General features: G+C 44.6%; 1 protein-coding gene across 3 annotated transcripts in view; it reads left to right on the top strand.

The window, feature by feature from the left end:
• The window catches only part of LOC105493188 (kinetochore scaffold 1), a 76,620-nt gene extending 72,298 nt beyond the window's left edge, over window positions 1-4,322 (top strand). For all 3 annotated transcript variants that reach the window (XM_071067090.1, XM_071067089.1, XM_071067088.1), the window contains exon 26: window positions 2,030-4,322. In XM_071067090.1, coding sequence (XP_070923191.1) covers window positions 2,030-2,144 — 115 coding nt within the window. In that variant the 3' untranslated portion in view covers window positions 2,145-4,322. The remainder of the gene's footprint in view (window positions 1-2,029) is intronic.
• Window positions 4,323-22,783: the final 18,461 nt, after the last annotated feature.

Raw genomic sequence — 22,783 nt, 5'->3', positions numbered from 1 at the left:
AGATCAGCCTGGCCAAAGCGGTGAAACCCCACTTCTAAAAATACAAAAAATTAGCCAGGCGTGGTGGTGGATGCCTGTAATCCTAGCTACTGGGGAGGCTGAAGCAGAGAATTGCTTGAACCTGGGAGGCAGAGGTTGCAGTGAGCCAAGATCACACCACTGCACTCCAGCCTGGGAGACAAAGTGAAACTCCGTCTCAAAAAAAACAGAAAGTTAGGGCCAGATATGATGGCTCATGTCTGTAAGCCCAGCACTTTGGGAGGCCAAGGTGGGTGGATCAGTTGAGCTCAAGAGTTCGAGAGCAGCCTGGCCAACATGGCGAATCCCTGCCTCTACTAAATATATGTAAATTAACTGGGTGTGGTGGTGAGTAGTCCCAGCTAATCTTGAGGCTGAGGTGGGAGGATTGCTTGAGCCTGGGAGGTGGAGGTTGCGATGAGCCAGGATCATGCCACTGGCCCCCAGCCTGGGTGACAGAACCAGGCTGTCTCAAAACAGAGTCTGTGGAACCAGACCTAAAAATGTCTCATTCCTCCTAGACTGTGATGTATTCTGTGACTTTTTAGATACACTGCTGACAGATTGGAAGATAACAGATGTTAAAAATGTGCTCACCTAGGCCGGGCATGGTGGCTCATGCCTGTAATCCTAGCACTTTGTTTTTTTGTTTTTTTTTTTTTTTTTTTTTTTTTGAGACGGAGTCTCGCTTTGTCGCCCAGGCTGGAGTGCAGTGGCCGGATCTCAGCTCACTGCAAGCTCTGCCTCCCGGGTTTACGCCATTCTCCTGCCTCAGCCTCCCGAGTAGCTGGGACTACAGGCGCCCACCACCTCGCCCGGCTAGTTTTTTTTTTTGTATTTTTAGTAGAGACGGGGTTTCACCATATTAGCCAGGATGGTCTCGATCTCCTGACCTCGTGATCCACCCGTCTCGGCCTCCCAAAGTGCTGGGATTACAGGCTTGAGCCACCACGCCCGGCAATCCTAGCACTTTGGGTGGCCAAGTTGGGCAGATCGCTTGAGGCCAGAAGTTTGAGACCAGCCTGGCCAACATGACGAAACCCTTTGTTTTTGGCCAGGCGTGGTGACTCACACCTGTAATCCCAGTACTTTGGGAGGCCGAGGTGGGCAAATCACAAGGTCAGAAGTTCGAGGCCGGGCGCGGTGGCTCAAGCCTGTAATCCCAGCACTTTGGGAGGCCGAGACGGGCGGATCACGAGGTCAGGAGATCGAGACCATCCTGGCTAACACGGTGAAACCCCGTCTCTACTAAAAAATACAAAAAACTAGCTGGGCGAGGTGGCGGGCGCCTGTAGTCCCAGCTACTCGGGAGGCTGAGGCAGGAGAATGGCGTAAACCCGGGAGATGGAAGTTGCCTTGAGCCTAGATTGTGCCACTAACTGCACTCCAACCTGGGCGACAGAGCAAGACTCTGTCCTCCCAAAAAAATAAAATAAAATGTGCTCACCTTATATTTGTCAGCAAACACCAAGACTAACATTTTTTATGACCAACAAAAGTAGCTAGGTAAAGATACTTCACAATTACATATAGAATTGGTTCTTAGGCCCTGTTTTGGAATCCCATTTCAAACTGGACATCTGGTTATTTCCAGAAATGCTCATTTGTGCTTCCTAGGAAACTGAGAGACCAAGAACATAAATTCCACTCAGTTGGAGACAAGTGTAAGATTTTTAAAAAATTGATTAACCTGGCCAGGTGCGGTGGCTCATGCCTGTAATCCTAGCACTTTGGGAGGTCAAGGCGGGCAGATCACAAGGTCAGGAGACCATCCTGGCTAACACAGTGAAACCCCATCTCTACTAAAAATACAGAAATTAGCCGGGCATGGTGGCAGGCACCTGTAGTCCCAGCTAATCGGGAGGCTGAGGCAGGAGAATGACATGAACCCGGGAGGTGGAACTTGCAGTGAACTGAGATTGTTCCACTGCACTCCAGCCTGGGCAACAGAGCAAGACTCCGTTGCAAAAAAAAAAAAAAAAAAAAATTGATTAACCTTTGTTCTTTCCAGCCAAGATGATATTGCTGCCATTCTATCTAAAGTGCCACTGGAGAACAACTACCTGAAGAATGTGGTCAAGCAAATTTACCAAGATCTGTTTCAGGACTGCCATTTCTACCACTAGACCCTTTGACCACCGTTGGAACAACCAAGCGGAATGTACTTGATATTATTTCAGGGTCCCATAGCTGTTTAGCCTTTGTTTTTAGGTCATTACAAGCTGAGTAAAATTCCTTCTGATGATGTTATAGTTAATCTGTATGTTTTTTAGATTTCTGCAGAATGATGGTGATGAAGTCTGGATAGTAGGCCTCATAGCCTACTGTCAACTTACTCATCTTTGTACCAAAGGTTTAAGTAATAGGACACTTAGGAAAAATGTCTCCTAACTAAACTAGTGCTTTCTGCTTTAGTACAAACCCTAAGGATTAACTTTTAAGTATAAGAAGAAGTGTTACCACTGACAAAAACATGAGCCATTTTCCCATAAATAGATAGAGCTATGATTTTTAGGTTGCCTGGCTTCTGCCTAGCAGATATTTCTGGAGTAGAGATGTATCTTTCTACAAACTTTTATCCTTTTTCTCCATTACTAAAATGCTATTAAGAGAAAGTAGGACTGGGTGCGGTGGCTCACACCTGTAATACCAGCAGTTTGGGAGGCCAAAGTGGGCGAATAGCCTGAGTCCAGGAATTCAAGACCAGCCTGGGAAACATGGCGAAACCCCACCTCTACAAAAAATACAAAAATTAGCCAGGCATGGTGGCTTGTGCCTGTGGTCCCAGCTACTCAGGAGCTTGAGGCAGGAGGATCACTTGAGCTTAGGCGGCAGAGGTTGCAGTGAGCTGAGACCGTGCCACTGCACTCCAGCCTAAGCAACAGAGCAAGACCCTGTCTCAAAAAAAGAGAAAAAGCAATAGCACTCAGCTATTGAAATGGTTGCCTTTTTTTTGTTGAGGGCCTTGCTTTTTATTCTATGGTGTCTATTAATGTTTTTTTTTTTTTCTTTTTTCTTTTTTTTTTTTTTTTGAGATGGAGTCTTGCTCTGTTGCCCAGGTTGGAGTGCAGTGGCATGATCTCAGCTCACTGCAAGCTCCGCCTCCCGGGTTCACACCATTCTCCTGCCTCAGCCTCCTGAGTAGCTGGGACTATAGGTGCCCGCCACCACGCCCGGCTAATTTTTTGTATTTTTAGTAGAGGTGGGGTTTCACTGTGTTAGCCAGGATGGTCTCAATCTCCTGACCTTGTGATCTGCCTGCCTCAGCCTCTCAAAGTGCTGGGATTACAGGTGTGAGCCACCATGCCCAGCAATGTTTTCTTAATAAGTGTAGTTTTTCTAGGGAAAGTTAATTCATTTTTGTCTAGTACATACATGTAAATATATTAATGTTTTTGTGCTTGTGATGTAGTAAGGAGATGTATATAGAAATTCATTGAGATATATAGATACTCACTTGCCTAGGCAGTTTCCGTCTTTCTGAAGAATGTTTTACAGCAAAATTTTCTATTTTATTTTATTAAATAATGACACATCAAACAATGTCACATCCAAAACACTAGTTTTATCAATTTCTAGCAGTAATAATAGACTTGCTGTAAGTTTTGTTTTCTGATGTCATACCCTTGTCATACACATTATTAAATGACCAATACGATGTATGAAGTAGACAAAAATTTACTCAAACTTCAGTCACATCCTAATTGTGATAATTTTTGTTTAATATTTAATTCTAAACCAAAATACATTTGCATTTTTAAACTAATTTGTCTCAAAATTTTGCTTTATGTTTTCAGATCAGGTTAAAGTCCTGTGGGTCCCCTGAATGTTATTGTCCCTCTTGATTGGTTTTTTCTTCTGAACGATATGTCAAAAGACACATAAGCTTCAAAAGTCAATACAAATCTCATTTGCCATAAAAATCAAGATATAGATGTCTGTTCCGTAAACTCCTTGAAAAACATTTTAAAGTCATCAATATGATCTGCTTCCCATGAAACTTAAGTTAGCTTTCTTATTGGAGTTGTTTTATTTCTTTTCTGTAAGTCTGAAAATTAGAGATTTTGTTTTATGCATTTTAGTAACCTGCAACAACCAACTCTAAAAAAGATTTGGCTTGTAATGATGGTCTCTGTTTTTTGGGGTTTGGAGTACATAATTGTAATATTTACTTAGTTATTTGCGTTTTTCTTTGTTCAAGGTATTGACTGGTTTCATAAATTTTTTGAAAGTTTTTCTTTCATTGGTTGGAAAGCAGATTACATTTTGTACTATTAAAATAAGTGTATTACTTGAAATCTTTTGTGAGTAGTGTTTCTTTATAAAGAGTATTTTAGCATTTATCCAGTAGACCTTTGAAGATATACCAAAGAAACCTTCCTCTGGAGACACCTACCTTTTCAAAACTGAGATTAGGCCAAGTGCAATGGCTCACACCTGTAATACCAGCAGTTTGGGAGGCCAAGTTCAAGCAGGTTGCTTGAGGCCAGGAATTCAAATCCAGCCTACACAACATAGCAAGACCCTGTCTCTAAAAAAATTTTTGTCTTGGGTAAAATTTTTTACCCAAGTGGGTACAGTGGCTCATGCCTGTAATGCCAACCCTTTGGGAGGCTGAGGTGGGCAGATCACCTGAGGTCGAAAGTTTGAGACCAACCTGACCAACATGGAGAAACCCTGTCTCTACTAAAAATACAAAATTAGCCTGTCGTGGTGGTGCATGCCTGTAATCCCAGCTACTTGGGAGGCTGAGGCAGGAGAATCGCTTCAACATGGGAGACAGGTTGCAGGGAGCTAAGATTGCACCATTGCACTCCAGCCTGGGCAACAAGAGCGAAACTCCATCTAAAAAAAAAAAAAAAAAAAAAAGGCCGGGCGCGGTGGCTCAAGCCTGTAATCCCAGCACTTTGGGAGGCCGAGGCGGGCGGATCACGAGGTCAGGAGATCGAGACCATCCTGGCTAACACGGTGAAACCCCGTCTCTACTAAAAATACAAAAAGAAATTAGCCGGGCGTGGTGGCGGGCGCCTGTAGTCCCAGCTACTCCGGAGGCTGAGGCAGGAGAATGGTGTGAACCCGGGAGGCGGAGCTTGCAGTGAGCCGAGATCGCGCCACTGCACTCCAGTCTGGGCGACAGAGCGAGACTCCGTCTCAAAAAAAAAAAAAAAAAAAAAAAAAAAATCATTGTTTTTGAGATGTGGTCTCACTATGTTTCCCAGGCTGGTCTCGGACTCCTGGACTCAAGAGATCCTCCCATCTCAGCTTCCCAAATTGCTGGGATTACAGGTGTCAGTCACTGCTCCCAGTTTGCTATTCTTTTTCTAACTTGTGATAGTAAGTACCTAGCTCATTTTCATTCTTTTTTTTTTGAGACAAAGTCTTGCTGTGTCACCCAGGCTGGAGTGCAGTGGCTGATCTCGGCTCACCAAAACCTTCACCTCCCAGGTTCAAGCGATTCTCTTTCCTCAGCCTCCCAAGTAGCTAGGATTACAGGTGTGCGCCACTACACCCAGCTAATTTGTGTATTTTTGGTAGAGACGGTTTCACCATGTTGGCCAGGCTGGTCTCGAACTCCTGACCTCAGTTGATGCATCTACCTCAGCCTCCCAGAGAGCTGGGATTACAGACATAAGCCACTGTGCCCAGCCTATTTTCATTCTTTTAACAAGTACTTAAGATGATACTTTTGGCCGGGCGCGGTGGCTCAAGCCTGTAATCCCAGCACTTTGGGAGGCCGAGACGGGCGGATCACGAGGTCAGCAGATCGAGACCATCCTGGCTAACCCAGTGAAACCCCGTCTCTACTAAAAAATACAAAAAACTAGCTGGGCGAGGTGGCGGGCGCCTGTAGTCCCAGCTACTCGGGAGGCTGAGGCAGGAGAATGGCGTAAACCTGGGAGGCGGAGCTTGCAGTGAGCTGAGATCTGGCCACTGCACTCCAGCCTGGGCGACAGAGCGAGACTCTGTCTCAAAAAAAAAAAAAAAAAAGATGATACTTTTATTTTTTTAGGTAATACATCTGCCTCAGCATCCCAAAGTGCTGGGATTACAGGCGTGAGCCACTGTGCCCGGCCCAATATATTTGATTCTAAGTAATGTTTTTTATCACTCATTCTTCTCCTAATCTGTTTTTTTGTTTGTTTGTTTTTTAATATTTATGTTGTTTTTGTTTTTGTTTTGAGAGAGAGACCAAGTCTCACTATGTTGCCCAGGCTGGTCTCAAACTCCTGAGCTCAAATGATCCTCTCGCCTCAACCTCCGAAAGGGCTGGAATTACAGGCCTGAGTCATTGTGCCCAGTCTTAAATATGTATGTCTTTCTTAGTCAATAAGAAAATGAGATTATTACTGTTTCGTAGAACATGACTTCATAACAGAGCTCAGCCCCAAAGATCCAGATCAGACTTGAAGAACAAGAGTTTGAAGGTGATTGCTCCACAAATAAAAAATACTTGTGGGGCAAGAGATTGATTCCCGGCACTAATATGTTTGCTTCTAAAATTTTTTCTTTTTTTTTTTTTTTCTAGACAGGGTCTCTGTCACTCAGGCTGAAGTGCAGTATCACGATCATGGCTTACTGCAGCCTTGACCTCCCTGGGCTCAGGCAATCCTACCACATCAGCTTCTCAAATAGCTGGGACTACAAATGCACACTACCACCCCCAGCTAATTTTTGTGGAGATGTGATTTCAACATGTTGCCCAAGATGGTCTCAAACTCTTGGGCTCAAGTAACCCACCCACACTGGCCTCCTAAAGTGCTGGGATTAGAGGTGTGAGCCACCACACCTGGCCTAAAATTTTCTTCAGTTCTAAAGTTTGTGAAAAGGAACAGTAAGGCTGGGCATGGTGGCTTACGCCTGTAATCCCAGCACTTTGGGAGGCCAAGGCGGGCGGATCATGAGGTCAGGAGATTGAGATCATGCTGGCTAACATGGTGAAACCCCATCTCTACTAAAAATACAAAAAATCAGCTGGGTGTGGTGGTGCTTGCCTGTAGTCTCAGCTACTCGGGAGGCTGAGGCAGGAGAATTGCTTGAACCTGGGAGGCGGAGGTTGCAGTGAGCCGAGATGGCACCACTGCACTCCAGCTTGGGGGACAGAGTGAGACTCTGTCTCCAGAAAAACAGAAAAGAAAAGGAACATAAATAACAAATCAGACTGAGCCTGGTAGGACCTATAGCTGAGAATAATTACACTTAGCTGAAGAAGGTCTTTAGACTAAATGACAGAATAAATCCCAAGAGGCAAAAATACACATTTCACTCCTTTAAAAATATTTCACCAGAAATATTTAGGGAAAAAAAAAATGATGTAAGAGATTTTAATCCCCAGGATATGGCTGGGCGCAGTGGCTCACGCCTGTAATCCCAGCACTTTGGGAAGCCAAGGTGGGCGGATCACGAGGTCAGGTATTTGAGACCAGCCTGACCAACATGGTAAAACCCCATCTCTACTAAAAATACAAAAATTAGGCGGGCGTGGTGGCGCATGCCTCTGTCCCACCTGCTCAGGAGGCTGAGGCAGGAGAATCTCTTGAACTGTGGTTTGCCACCACAGTTGTCTATGGGTAAATACATAGATTTCACAATGCATAAGCAGATTCTGTCTAAAATCTTTTCCTGGGTCAAACCTTTACTGGAGCTCTGTAAGGTGTTCAGACTTGCACTAACCAAACACAAGAGACTTCTACATAGCAGCTCTTATATAGTGTAACATAAACACATTTTATTAATTGTTATTAATGAAACCTTAACACATTTATTCATATACTTTATTGTAAACACAACTGACATTCACATTATCAGAACAGCATTATTGCAGGAATCAATGTTATGAGAAAGCAACTGCTATGATTTGAATGTTTTGTCCCCTCCAAAACGCTTAAGACTTAATCCCCAATGTGCCAGTATTGAAATGTGGGGCCGTTAAGAGGTGATTCAAGTCATGAGGGCTGTGCCCTCATGAATGGATTAACGTGTTACTATGGGAGTCGGACTGGTGGCTATTTTAGAAGAGGAAGAGAGGCTGGCCAGGTGCAGTGCCTCACACCTGTAATCCCAGCACTTTGGGAGGCTGAGGTGGGCAGATCATGTGAGGTCAGGAGTTCAAGATCAGCCTGGACAACATGGTGAAACCCTGTCTCTACTAAAAATACAAAAATTAGCTGGATGTGGTGTCACCTGCCTGCAGTACCAGCTACTTGGGAGGCTGAGGGAGAAGAATCTCTTGATCCCGGGAGGTGGAGGTTGCAGTGAGCTGAGATCACACCACTGCACTCCAGCCTGAACAAGAGCAAGACTCCGTTTCAAAAAAAAAAAAGGGTGAGAGGGCCAGGTACAGTAGTTCATACCTGTAATCCCACCATTGTGAGAGGCCGAGGAACGAGTTGGGGGATCGCTTGAGCTCAGGAGTTTGAGACTAGCTTGGGCAACATGGCAAAACCCCATCTGCACAAAAAATACAAAAATTAGGCCGGGCGCGGTGGCTCAAGCCTGTAATCCCAGCACTTTGGGAGGCCGAGACGGGCGGATCACGAGGCCAGGAGATCGAGACCATCCTGGCTAACACAGTGAAACCCCGTCTCTACTAAAAAAATACAAAAAACTAGCCGGGCGAGGTGGCGGGCGCCTCTAGTCCCAGCTACTCGGGAGGCTGAGGCAGGAGAATGACGTAAACCCGGGAGGCGGAGCTTGCAGTGAGCTGAGATCCGGCCACTGTACTCCAGCCCGGGCGACAGAGTGAGACTCCGTCTCAAAAAAAAAAAAAAAAAAAAAAATTAGAAGGGTGTGGTGGTGCATGCCTGTGGTCCCAGCTTCTTGGGAGGCTAAAGTGGGAATATCACTTGAGCCCAGGAGGCAGAGGTTGCAGTGAGCCAAGATCATGCCACTGCACTCCAGTCTAGATGAGAGTGAAATCCTGTCCCCCACAAAAAAAAGAAAAAAAAAAAAGGAAAAGAGACTTGAGCTAACACTCTCAACCCCCTCAACCTGTGATGCCCTCTGCCAACAGGCATCCCCATCAGAGTCCCTATCAGCAAGAAGGCCCTCATCAGATGTGTTTCATCAACCTTGGACTTCTCAGCCTCCAGAACTGTAAGAAATACATTTTTGTTTCTTTATAAATGACTGAGTTTTAGGTATTCTGTTACAAGCAACAGAAAATGGACTAAGATGGAAAATATTGTTGTCCATGGCTAAGTATAGAGATTTCATGACATATAAGCTGATTCTGTCTAAAACCTGTTTTTATGCTAAACTTAGTATCACATACAATTATTTGTTAAAATTTTTAATCACCTTGTGTTATGATATACTAGATTTTATTCATTCTATCTAACGGAATTTTTTTTTTTTTTTTTTTTGAGACGGAGTCTTGCTGTGTCTCCCAGGCTGGAGTGCAGTGGTGCAGTGGCGCCATCTCGGCTCACTGCAAGCTCCACCTCCCGGGTTCACGCCATTCTCCTGCCTCAGCCTCCCGAGTAGCTGGGACTACAGGCGCCCGCCACCACGCCCGGCTAGTTTTTTTTTTTTTTGTATTTTTAGTAGAGACGGGGTTTCACCATGTTAGCCAGGATGGTCTCGATCTCCTAACCTCATGATCCACCCGCCTCGGCCTCCCAAAGTGCTGGGATTACAGGCTTGAGCCACCGCGCCCGGCCCTAACTGTATTTTTTGTGCTCATTCACCATCCACACTCGCCTCTATCTCCATTACCCTCCCAGTCACTGGTAACCATCATTGTATTGTCTTTCTCCATAAGTTCAATTATTTAAATTTTATTTAATTAATTAATTAATTATTTTTTTATTTTTTGAGACGGAGGCTTGCTCTGTTGCCAGGCTGGAGTGCAGTGGCGTGATCTCGGCTCACTGCAACCTCCGCCTCCCAGGTTCAAGTGATTCTCCTGTCTCAGCCTCCCAAGTAGCCGAGACTACAGGTGCCTGCCACCATGCCCAGCTAACTTTTTGTACTTTTAGTGCAGACGTGATTTCACCATATTGGTCAGGTTGGTCTCGATTTCTTGACCTCGTGATCTGCCTGCCTCAGCCTCCCAAAGTACTGGGATTACAGGCATGAGCCACTGCTCTGGCCCTCAATTATTTAAATTTTTAGTGCCCACAAATAAGTGAGAAATGTAAAGTTTGCCCTTCTGTGTCTGGCATATTTCATTTACTGTAATGACCTCCAGTTCCATCTATGTTGTTGCAAATGACAGGATCTCATTCTTTCTTTTGGCGGAATAGTACTCCACTGTGTGTAGGTACCACATTTTCTTTATCCATTTGTCTGTTGATGGGCACTTAGGTTCCTTCCAAATCTTGTCTATTGTGAATAGTGCTGCAATAAACATGGAAGTGCCGATATCTCTTTGATATACTGATTTTTTTTTTTTTCTATTGGATATACCCCTAGCAGTGGAATTGCTCGATCATATGGTAGCTCTATTTTTAGTTGTTGTTGTTGTTTTTTTTTTTTTTTTTTGGAAACGGAGTCTCGCTCTGTCGCCCAGGCTGGAGTGCAGTGGCGCGATCTTGGCTCACTGCAAACTCCACCTCCTGGGTTCACGCCATTTTCCTGCCTCAGCCTCCCGAGTAGCTGGGACTACAGGCGCCTCCCGAGTAGCTGGGACTACAGGCGCCCGCCACCACGCTTGGCTAGTTTATTTTTTGTATTTTTAGTAGAGATGGGGTTTCACCGTTGTCTTCATCTCCTGACCTTGTAATCCGCCCTCCTCGGCCTCCTAAAGTGCTGGGATTATAGGCATGAGCCACTGCGCCCGGCCTTTTTTTTTTTTTTTTTGAGATGGAGTCTTGGTCTGTCACCAGGCTGGAGTGCAGGAATGCAATCTCGGCTCACTGCAACCTCTGCCTCCCATGTTCAAGTGATTCTTCTGCTTCAGCCTCCCGAGTAGCTAGGACTAAGGGTGCGAACCACCATGCCCAGCTAATTTTTGTATTTTTAGTAGAGATGGGGTTTCACCATGTTGGCCAGGATGTTCTCGATCTCCTGACCTCGTGATCCGCCTGACTCGACCTCCCAAAGTGCTGGGATTACAGGCATGAGCCACTGCGCCCGGCCTATTTTTAGTTTTTTAAGGAACCTCCGGAGTGTTGTACATAGTAGTTATATAAACTTCCATTCCCACCAACATTGTACAAGGGTTCCCTTTTCCCCAGGTCCTTGCCAGCGTTCATTATTCCCTGTCTTTTAGATAAAAGCCGTTTTAACTGAGGTGATATGATTCTCATTGCAGTTTTGATTTGCATTTCTCTGAGGATCAATGATGTTGAGTACTTTTTCATATACTTGTTTGCCATTTGTATGTTTTTTGAGAAATACCTATTCAGATTTTTTGCCCATTTTTTTTTTTTTTTTCTTTTTGTTTTTGAGACGGAGTCTCACGCTGTTGCCCAGGCTGGAGTGCAGTGGCGCGATCTCGGCTCACTGCAAGCTCCGCCAGGTTCCCGCCATTCTCCTGCCTCAGCCTCCTGAGTAGCTGGGACTACAGGCGCCCGCCACCGCGCCCGGCTAATTTTTTTTTTTGTATTTTTAGTAGAGACGGGGTTTCACTGTGGTCTCGATCTCCTGACCTTGTGATCCGCCCGCCTCGGCCTCCCAAAGTGCTGGGATTACAGGCTTGAGCCACCGCGCCCGGCCCTTTTTGCCCATTTTTAATTGGATTATTAGATTTCTTGTCTATTGTTTCAGCTCCTTATATATTCTGGTTATTATTTTTATTATTATTTTTGAGATGCAGTCTTGCTCTGTTGCCCAGGATTGAGTGCAGTGGCACAATCTCAGCTCACTGCAACCTCCACCGCCCGAGTTCAAGTGATTCTCCTGCCTCCGCCTTCCAGGTAGCTGGGACTACAGGCACGTGCCACCATACCCAGCTAATTGTTTGTATTTTTAGTAGAGACGGGGTTTCACTGTGTTAGCCAGGATAGTCTTGATCTCCTGACCTTGTGATCGACCTGCCTTGGCTTCCCAAAGTGCTGGGATTACAGGTGTGAGCCACCATGCCCAGCCTGGTTGTTGTTGTTATTGTTGTTGTTGTTGTTATTATTATTATTATTTGAGACAGATTCTTGCTCTGTCGCCCAGACTGGAGTGCAGTGGCATGATCTTGGCTCACTGCAATCTCCACCTCCTGGCCTCAAGCAATTTCCCTGCCTCAGCTTCCCGAGTAGCTGGGACTACAGGTGCACACTACCACACCCAGCTAATTTTTGTATTTTTAGTAGAGATGGGGTTTCAACATGTTGGCCAGGATGGTCTTAATCTCCTGACCTCATGATCCACCCGCCTCGGCCTCCCAAATTGGCCTCCCTGGGATTACAGGCGTGAGCCACCGCACCCGGCCATATCAGTGTTTTATAGTTTTCATTGCAGAGAGTTTTCACTTCTTTGGTTAAGTTTATTCCTAGGTATTTTATTTTATTTTATTTTATTTTATTTATTTATTTATTTTTGAGACGGAGTCTCGCTCTGCCGCCCAGGCTGGAGTGCAGTGGCCAGATCTCGGCTCACTACAAGCTCCGCCTCCCGGGTTTATGCCATTCTCCTGCCTCAGCCTCCTGAGTAGCTGGGACTACAGGCGCCCGCCACCTCGCCCGGCTAGTTTTTTGTATTTTTTAGTAGAGATGGGGTTTCACCGTGTCAGCCAGGATGGTCTCGATCTCCTGACCTCATGATCCGCCCGTCTTGGCCTCCCAAAGTGCTGGGATTACAGGCTTGAGCCACCGCGCCTGGCCCTAGGTATTTTATTTTAATTGTAGCTGTGGTAAATGGGATTACTTTCTTGATTTCCTTTTCAGATGTTCACTGTTGGCATATAGAAATGCTGCTGCTTGGCCGGGGACAATGGCTCGTGCCTGTAATCCCAGCACTTTGGGAGACCGAGGCGGACGGATCACGAGGTCAGGAGTTCGAGACCAGCCTGACCAACATGGTGAAACCCTGTCTCTACTAAAAATGCAAAAAAATTAGCCAGGCATGGTGGCACACGCCTGTAGTCCCAGCTACTCGGGAGACTGAGGCGGCAGAATCACTTGAACCCAGGAGGCAGAGGGTCCAGTAAGTAAGCCAAGATTGCACAACTGTACTCTAGCCCGGGTGACAGAGCGAGACTCCGTCTCAGAAATAAATAAATAAATAGATAAATAAATAAATAAGTTGGGTGTGGTGGCGCATACATGTAATCCCAGCTACTTGGGAGGCTGAGGCTGGAAAATCACTTGAACCCAGGTGGTGGAGGTTGCAGTGAGCCGAGATCATGCCACTGCACTCCAGCCTGGGCGACAGAGCAAGACTCTGCCTCAAAAAAAAGGAAAGAAATGCTGCTGCTTTTGTATGTTGATTTTGAATCCTGCAACTTTACTTAATTTGTTTATCTTTACTGAATTTGAGTTTTGTGGTGGAGTCTTTAGATTTTTCTAAATATAAAAGCCTATCATCTGCAAAAAGAATAATTTGACTTCTTTCAATTTTGGGTTCCCTTTATTTCTTTCTTTTGTCTGATTGCTATAGCTAGGACTTCCAGTACTATGTTGAATGACAGTGCTGAAAGTGGGCATGCTTATCTTGTTCTAGATCTTAGAGAAAAGGTGTTATCAAAACACCAGGGGTTAGCCTATAATCCCAGCACTTTGGGGAGCTGAGGTGGGTAGATGACTTGAGTAGCTGAGATTACAGGCATGTGCCACCACACCCGGCTAATTTTTGTATTTTTATTAGAGATGGGGTTTCCCCATGTTGGCCAGGCTGGTCTTGAACTCCTGACCTCAGGTGATCCACCCACCTCAGCCTCCCAAAGTGCTGGGATTATAGGCATGAGTCACCGTGCCCGGCAGTAGGATGAGTTCGGAAGTATTCCCTACTGCTCTATTTTTTGGAATAGTTTGAGTAAGATTGGTATTAATTCTTCTTTAAATGTTTGGTAAAACTCAGCAGTGAAGCCATTGGGCCCCAGGCATTTCTTTGCTGGGAGAATTTTTATTATGGCTTTGATCTCATTACTTGTGATTGGTTTGTTCAGGTTTTTTTTTTTTTTTTTTTTTTTTTTGAGACGGAGTCTCGCTCTGTCACCCAGGCTGGAGTGCAGTGGCCGGATCTCAGCTCACTGCAAGCTCCGCCTCCCGGGTTTACGCCATTCTCCTGCCTCAGCCTCCCGAGTAGCTGGGACTACAGGCGCCCGCCACCTCGCCCGGCTAGTTTTTTGTATTTCTTAATAGAGACGGGGTTTCACCGTGTTAGCCAGGATGGTCTCGATCTCCTGACCTCGTGATCCGCCCGTCTCGGCCTCCCAAAGTGCTGGGATTACAGGCTTGAGCCACCGCGCCCGGCCGGTTTGTTCAGGTTTTAAGTTTCTTCATGGTTCAATCTTGATAAGTGGTATGTGCCTAGGAATGTACTTGTTTCTTCCAGATTTTCCAATGTATTGGCATATAGTTGTTCATAGAAGCCACTAACAATCCTTTGAATTTCTTCCATATCAGTTGTAATGTCTCCTTTTTCATCTCTGATTTTACTTACTTGGTTCTCTCTTTTTTTCTTAGTCTGGCTAAAGGTTTGTCAGTTTTATCTTTTCAAAAAAAACAACTTTTTGTTTTGTTGATTTTTGTATTGTTTTCTTCATTTCAAATTAATTTATATCTGCTCTGATCCTTATTATTTATTTATTTACTTTTCCTAACTGTGGGTTCAGTTTGCTCTTACTTTTCCAGAGCTTTTTTCCTTTTTTTGAGACGGAGTCTCACTCTTTTGCCCAAGTGGGAGTACAATGGCATAATCCTAGCTCACTGCAACCTCCGCCTCCTGGGTTCAAGGGATTCTCCTGCCTCAGCCTCCCGAGTAGCTGGGATTACACACACACACTACCACGCCCAGCTAATTTTTGTATTTTTAGTAGAGATGGGGTTTCACCATGTTAGCCAGGCTGGTCTTAACCCCCTGACCTCAGGTGATCCACCTGCCTTGGCCTCCCAAAATGCTGGGATTACAGGCCAATGCCTGGGCATTACTTTTCCAGTTCTTTAAGATGTATCATCAGGTTATTTACTTGAAGTTTTTCTTATTTTTTGATGTAGGCACTTATAGCTTTAAATTTCCCTCTTAGTACTGCTTTCACTGTATCCCATAGGTTTTGGTATGTTGTGTTTCCATTATCATCCATTTCAATACATTTTTCAATTTCCTTCTTAATTTTTGCATTGACCCACTGTCAGGAGCATATTGTTTAATTTCAATATCTGTATATATTTTCCAAAATTCCTGTTGTTATTTATAGTTTTATTCCAATGTGGTCAGAGAAGATGCTTGATATTATTTCAATTTTTTGAATGTTTTAAGACTTGTTTTGTGTTCTAACATATATGGTTTATCCTTCAGAATGATCTATGTGCTGAGGAGAAGAATATATTCTGCAGCCATTGGATGAAATGTTCTATAAATATCTGTTAGGTCCATTTTTTCTATAGTGCAGATTAAGTCCAATGTTTCTTTGTTGATGTTCTGTCTGGGAGAAAAGGGGTCTAGGAGATCTGTCCAGCTATTATTGTATTCAGGTCTATCTCTCTCTTTTGCTCTAATAATATTTGCTTTTATAAAATCTGGGTGCTTTAGTGTTCGGTGCATATATATTAATAATCATATCCTCTTGCTGAATTGGCACCTTTATCATTATATAATGACCTTCTTTGTCTGTTCTTACAGTTTTTGTCTTGAAATCTATTTTTTTTTTTTTTGAGATGGAGTCTCTCTCAGTTGCCCAGGCTGGAGTGCAGTGGCGTGATCTCAGCTCACTGCAAGCTCCGCCTCCTGGGTTCACACCATTCTCCTGCCTCAGCCTCCCAAGTAGCTGGGACCCCGCTGCCACACCCAGCTAATTTTTTGCATTTTCAGTAGAGACGGGGTTTCACCGTGTTAACCAGGATGGTCTCGATCTCCTGACCTCGTGATCCACCCGCCTCGGCCTCCCAAAGTGCTGGGATTACAGGTGTGAGCCACTGCGCCTGGCCTTGAAATCTATTTTGTCTGATATAAGTATGGTGACTCCTGTTCTCTTTTGGTTTCCATTAGCATGGAATATCTTTTTCCATCCCTTTATGTTAAGTCTATGTGCATCTTTATAAGTTAAATGTGTCTCTTGTGTGCAAGAGATCATTGGGTCTTGTTTTTATATCCATTCAGCCACTCTGTGTCTTTTGATTGGAGTGTTTAGTCCATTTACATTCAATGTTATTGATAAGTAGGGACTTACTCTTACCTTTGTTTTCTGGTTGTTTTGCGATCTTCTCTTCCTTCTTTCCTACCTTCCTGTCTTCCTTTTAGTGAAGGTAATTTTCTCTGGTGGTATGCTTTAATTTCTTGCTTTTTATTTCTTGTGTATCAATTGTATGTTTTTCTATCTGAGGTTACTATGAGGCTTGCAAATACTGTCTTACAACCCATTATTTTAAATTAATGACAACACTGATTGCATATATAAACACACAAAAAGAAAATAAAAAGTCTACACTCATTTTATTTCCCTGCTTTTTAACTTTTTGTTTCTCTTTGTCTTACTGTACTATCTATGTCTTGAAAAGTTGTAGTTAAGGCCGGGCATGGTGGCTCACACCTGTAATCCCAGCATTTTGGGAGGCCAAGGTGGGTGGATCATGAGGTAATGAGTTCAAGACCAGCCTGGCCAAGATGGTGAAACCTCATCTCTATTAAAAATACAAAAATTAGCTGGGCATTGTGGTGGGTGCCTGTAATCCCAGCTACTTGAGAGGCTGAAGCAGAGAATTGCTTGAACCCTGGAGGGAGAGGTTGTAGTGAGCTGATATAGTGCCATTGCACTCCAGCCTTGGTAATAGGAGTGAAACTCTGTCTCAAAAAAAAAGTAGAGATGAGTTTTCCCATGTTGGCCTGGCTGGTCTTGAACTCCTGACCTCAGGTGATCCACCCGCCTCGGCCTCCCAAAGTGCTGGTATTACAGCCATGAGCCACCCAGCCTGGGTCATTATTTAGTCTTTCTACTTAAGACTAAGAGTAGTCTACATACCACCATTACAGTCTTGAAATTTATTTTGTCTGATATAAGTATAGTGACTCCTGTTCTCTTTTGGTTTCCATTAGCATGGAATATCTTTTTCCATCCCTTTATGTTAAGTCTATGTGCATCTTTATAAGTTAAATGTGTCTCTTTGTCTCTGTTATATGTGTCTCTGTGCTTTTTGTGTGTGTGCTTACTATTACCAGTGAGTTCTGTACCTTCAGATGATTTCTTTTTCTTTCCTTTTTTTTTTTTTTTTTTTTTTGAGACAGAGTCTCTGTCGCCCAGGCTGGAGTGCAGTGGTGCGATTTTGGCTCACTGCAACCTCCACTTCCTGGGTTCAAGAGATTCTCCTACCTCAACCTCCTGAGTATCTGGGATTACAGGCACCCGCCACCACACCCAGCTAATTTTTGTATTTTTAGTAGAGACATGGTTTCGCCACGTAGACCAGGCTGGTCTCAAACTCCTGATCTCAGGTAATCTGCCCGCCTTGGCCTCCCAAAGTGTTGGGATTACAGGCGTGAGCCACTGCACCTGGCCCAGATGATTTCATTATACTCGTCAACATTCTTTTCTTTCAGATTGAGGAGCTCCCTTTAGTATTTCTTGTAGGATAGGTCTGGTGTTGAGGAAATCCCTCAGCTTTTGTTTGTCTCAGAAGGTCCTTCTTTCTTTCTTTTTTTTTTTTTTTTTGTTGAGACGGAGTCTCGCTCTGTCGCCAAGGCTGGAGTGCAGTGGCGGGATCTCAGCTCACTGCAAGCTCCGCCTCCCGGGTTCCGCCCTTCTCCTGCCTCAGCCTCCCGGGTAGCTGGGACTACAGGCGCCCGCCACCTCGCCCGGCTAGTTTTTTGTATTTTTTAGTAGAGACGGGGTTTCACCGTGTTAGCCAGGATGGTCTTGATCTCCTGACCTCGTGATCCGCCCGTCTCGGCCTCCCAAAGTGCTGGGATTACAGGCTTGAGCCACCGCGCCCGGCCGGTCCTTCTTTCTTTTCAATGGAAACCTTACAAGCAAGGAAAGAATGGGATGACAAGGAACACATTAAATATGTCATGGCATTCTCTTTTTTTTTTTTTTTTTTTGAGACGGAGTCTCACGCTGTTGCCCAGGCTGGAGTGCAGTGGCGCGATCTCGGCTCACTGCAAGCTCCGCCTCTCGGGTTCCCGCCATTCTCCTGCCTCAGCCTCCTGAGTAGCTGGGACTACAGGCGCCCGCCACCGCGCGCGGCTAATTTTTTTTTTTTGTATTTTTAGTAGAGACGGGGTTTCACTGTGGTCTCGATCTCCTGACCTTGTGATCCGCCCGCCTCGGCCTCCGAAAGTGCTGGGATTACAGGCTTGAGCCACCGCGCCCGGCCAAGTCATGGCATTCTCTCCTTGCCTGTAAGGTTTCCAGGTTTCCACAGAAAAGTCTGCCGCCAGACATATTGGAGCTCCCTTGTATGGTATTTGTTTTTTTTTTCTTTTGCCGCTTTTAGGGCCCTGTCTTTAACCTTGACCTTTGGGAGTTTGATTATTAGTAGTAGTCCTATTTGGGTTAAATTCACTTGGTGTTCTATAACCTTCTTGTAGTTGAAAATTTATTTATTTTTTTCTAGGTTTGGAAAGTTCTCTGATATTATTTCTTCCTTTGAGTAAGCTTTTTTATTTTTGTTTTCTTTCATATTTTTTAGATGGCTAATTCTGAAAATTTTTCTATCTTTATCTCTTTCTCTACCTCCTCTTTCAGGCCAATAACTCTTAGATTTTCCCCCTTTTGAGGCTATTTTGTAGATCCTGTAGGTGTGCTTCATTTTTTATTCTTTTTTTGTCTTTTGTCTTGAATCTGAGTTTTCTCAAAAGAGCTATTTTGAATTTTCTGTCTAAAAGGTCAGAGATATCTCTGTTCCTCCAGGATTAGCCCTTGGTGACTTATTTAGTTTGTTTGGTGAGGTCATGTTCTCCTGAATGGAAATGATGCTTGTAGATATTTGTCGGTGTCTGAGTATTGAAGAGTTAGGTATTTACTGTAATCTTCACAGTCTGGCTTTGAGACTTGGGCCCGAAGCCCAATGACGCTGTGGTTTTTGCAGACTCAGAGGTACTGCCTTAGTAGTCTTGGCTAAGATCTGGAAAAATACTCTAGATTACCAGGCAGAGACTCTTGTTCTTCCCTTACTTCTCCCAAACAAATGAAGTCACTTTCTCTCTCTGTCCTGAGCCACCTGTAGGTGGCAGTGTGGTGATGCAAGCATATGTGGCCTCACTACTGGGACTGCACTGGGTTAGACCTGAAGTCAGCACAGCGCTGATTTTTTTTTTTTTTTTTTTTTTTTGAGACGGAGTCTCACTCTGTGGCTGAGGCTGGAGTGCAGTGGCACAATCTTGGTTCACTGCAGCCTCCGTTTCATGGGTTCAGGCAATTCTCTGCCTCAGCCTCCTGAGTAGCTGGGATTACAGGCATCCGCCACCATGCTTGGCTAATTTTTTTGTATTTTTAGTAGAGATAAGATGTTGGCCAGGCTGGTCTCAAACTCCTGACCTCAAATGATCCACCCGCCTTGGCTTCCCAAAGTGTTGGGATTACAGGCGTGAGCCACCACGCCCGGTCAACACTGGGTCTTGCCCAAGACCTTTGCCTTCAGGGCAGTGAGTTCCACCAGGTCCCAGGTGTGTCCAGAGATGTTGTCTGGGAGCCAGGGATTATGATAAAAAATTTTAGCAGTTTACTTGATGTTCTATTCTACACAGCTAAGCTAGCCCACCTCTAAGCCCAGCCTAGCACTAGGAATTGCGTAGGAATTGTAGTCCTTATGTCCTAGACCGCCTCTCAAGTTTACTTGGGACCCCAGAGAAACTCAAGTTCCAACCATTGGGATGAGCCAGCTCCCCTCTGGCTAGGGCTGGTCCAAATGTTTTTTTGCATGTGTGGGTGCTGGGCTCATGGCTTTATCTGCTGTGACAGGGCAGCACTGAGTTCAATGTAAAGTACCCCAATGTAAAGTACCCCAGTCACTGTGCTTTCTCTCCCCAAAGTGCAGAGATTCTCTCTATGCCACATGGCTGCTGTCAGGGGATGGGGGAGGGGTGGCATTGGTGATTCAAGACTGCCCTCCTCAATGCCTTTTTAGTGATATGAAGTTAAAACCATGTACTATGATCGCTCATCTGATTTTTTGGTTCTTGTTATGGTGCTTTTCTGTGTGTCGATAATTATTAAAATGTGGTGTTCCAGTAGCAGGGACAAACAGTGTAGCCTTCTATTCTGCCATCTTGCTCTGCCTCTTCACTAGTGAGTTTTGTACGTTCATATGATTTCTTGCTTATCAACATTCTTTTCTTTCAGAATAAATATCTTTTAGGATTTCTTATAAGATAGGTCTGGTGTTGAAGAAGTTCCTCAGCTTTTGCTTGTCTAGGAAAGTCTTTATTTCTCCTTCATGTTCAGATATACTATCCTGGGATAAAAGTTTCTTTCTTCAACACTTTGAATATGTCATACCATTCTCTCCTTGCTTGTAAGGTTTCCACTGATAAGTCTGCTGCCAGAAGTATTAGAGCTCTTTTGTATGTTATTTGTTACTTTTCTCTTGCTGCTTTTAGGACTCTTTCTTTATCTCTGACCTTTGGGAGTTTCATTATTAAATGACTTGAGGTAGTCTTATTTGGGTTAGATCTGCTTGATGTTCTATGACCTTCGTGTACTCGAACATCGATATCTTTCTCTAAGTTTGAAAATTATCTGATATAATCCCTCTAAATAAACTTTCCACCCCTATTTATCTCTCTACCTCCCTTTTAAGGCTAATAACTCTTAGATTTCCCCTTTTGAGGCTATTTTCTAGATTCTGTAGGTGTGCTTCATTGTTTTTTACTCTTTTTTCTTTTGTCTCCTGTGACTGTGTTTGTTCGTTCCTTCCTTTCTTCCCTCCCTCCTTTCTCTTTCTCTTTTTCCTTTCCTTTCTCTCTTTCTTTCTTCCCTTTCTTTCCTTTTTCTTTCTCTTTCTTTCCCTCTCTCTCTCTCTGCCTTTCTTTCTTTCATCTTTGTCTTTTTTTTTTTTTTTTTTAAAGAGCCTCACTCTGTCACCCAAACTGGAGTGCAATGGAATAATCTCAGCTCACTGCAACCTCTGCCTCCTGGGTTCAAGGGATTCTTGTGCCTCATCCTCCTGAGTAGTTGGGACTACAGGTATGCACCACCATGCCTGGCTAATTTTTGTATTTGTAGTAGAAATGGGGTTTTGCCATGTTGGCCAGGTTGGTCTTGAACTCCTGACCTCGGGTGATCCACCCACCTCAGCCTCCCAAAATGCTAGGATTATAGGCATGAAACACTGGGCCTGGCCTGACTGTGTATTTTCTTTTTTTTTTTTTTTTTTTTTTTGAGGCGGAGTCTCGCTCTGTCGCCCAGGCTGGAGTGCAGTGGCGCGATCTCGGCTCACTGCAAGCTCCGCCTCCCGGGTTCCCGCCATTCTCCTGCCTCAGCCTCCCGAGTAGCTGGGACTACAGGTGCCGCCACCACGCCCGGCTAATTTTTTTATATTTTTAGTGGAGACGGGGTTTCATTGTGTTAGCCAGGATAGTCTCGATCTCCTGACCTCGTGATCTGCCCGTCTCGGCCTCCCAAAGTGCTGGGATTACAGGCTTGAGCCACCGTGCCCGGCCTGACTGTGTATTTTCTTTTTTTTTTTTTTTTTTGAGACGGAGTCTCGCTCTGTCGCCCAGGCTGGAGTGCAGTGGCCGGATCTCACCTCACTGCAAGCTCTGCCTCCCAGGTTCACGCCATTCTCCTGCCTCAGCCTCCCAAGTAACTGGGACTACAGGTGCCTGCCACCTTGCCTGGCTAGTTTTTTGTATTTTTTAGTAGAGACGGGGTTTCACCATGTTAGCCAGGATGGTCTCGATCTCCTGACCTTGTGATCCACCCATCTCGGCCTCCCAAAGTGCTGGGATTACAGGCTTGAGCCACCACACCCGGCCCTGTGTATTTTCAAATAGCCTGTCTTCAAACTCACTAATTCTTTCTTCTGTTTGATCAATTCTGCTGTTAACATACTCTGATGCATTCTTCAGTACATCAACTACATTTTTCAACTCCAGTATTTCTGCTTGATTCTTTTAAATTATTTCAATATATTTGTTAAATATATCTGATAGGATTCTGAATTCCTTCTCAGTGTTATCTTGAATTTTATTGAGCTTTCTCAAAAGAGCTATTTTGAATTCTCTGTCTAAAAAGTCATATACCTCTGTTTCTCCAGGATTAGTCCTTGGTGTCTTATTCAGTTTGTTCAGTGAGGTTATGTTTTCGTGGATGGAACTGATGTTTATGGATGTTTATCAGTGTTTGGGCATTGAAGGGTTAGATATTTATTGTAGTCTTTACAATCTGGGCTTGTTTGTACCTGTCCTTCTTGTATTTTAAAGGACTTGTGTGTTATGATCTAAGTCTTTGATCACTGTAGCTGTATCAAGGGGCACCCCAAGCTCAGTAATGCTGTGGCTCTTGCAGACTATTAGAGATACCAACTTGGTGGTCCTGGGTAAGATCTGGGAGAATTCCCTGGATTACTAGGCAGAGACTCTTGTTCTTTTTTTTTTTTTTTTTTTTTTTGAGACGGAGTCTTACTCTGTCGCCCAGGCTGGAGTGCAGTGGCCGGATCTCAGCTCACTGCAAGCTCCGCCTCCCAGGTTTACGCCATTCTCCTGCCTCAGCCTCCCGAGTGGCTGGGACTACAGGCGC

Source organism: Macaca nemestrina, chromosome 7, assembly GCF_043159975.1.
Source record: "Macaca nemestrina isolate mMacNem1 chromosome 7, mMacNem.hap1, whole genome shotgun sequence".
Classification (NCBI taxonomy): domain Eukaryota; kingdom Metazoa; phylum Chordata; class Mammalia; order Primates; family Cercopithecidae; genus Macaca; species Macaca nemestrina.
This window is presented reverse-complemented; position numbering and strand designations above follow the sequence as displayed.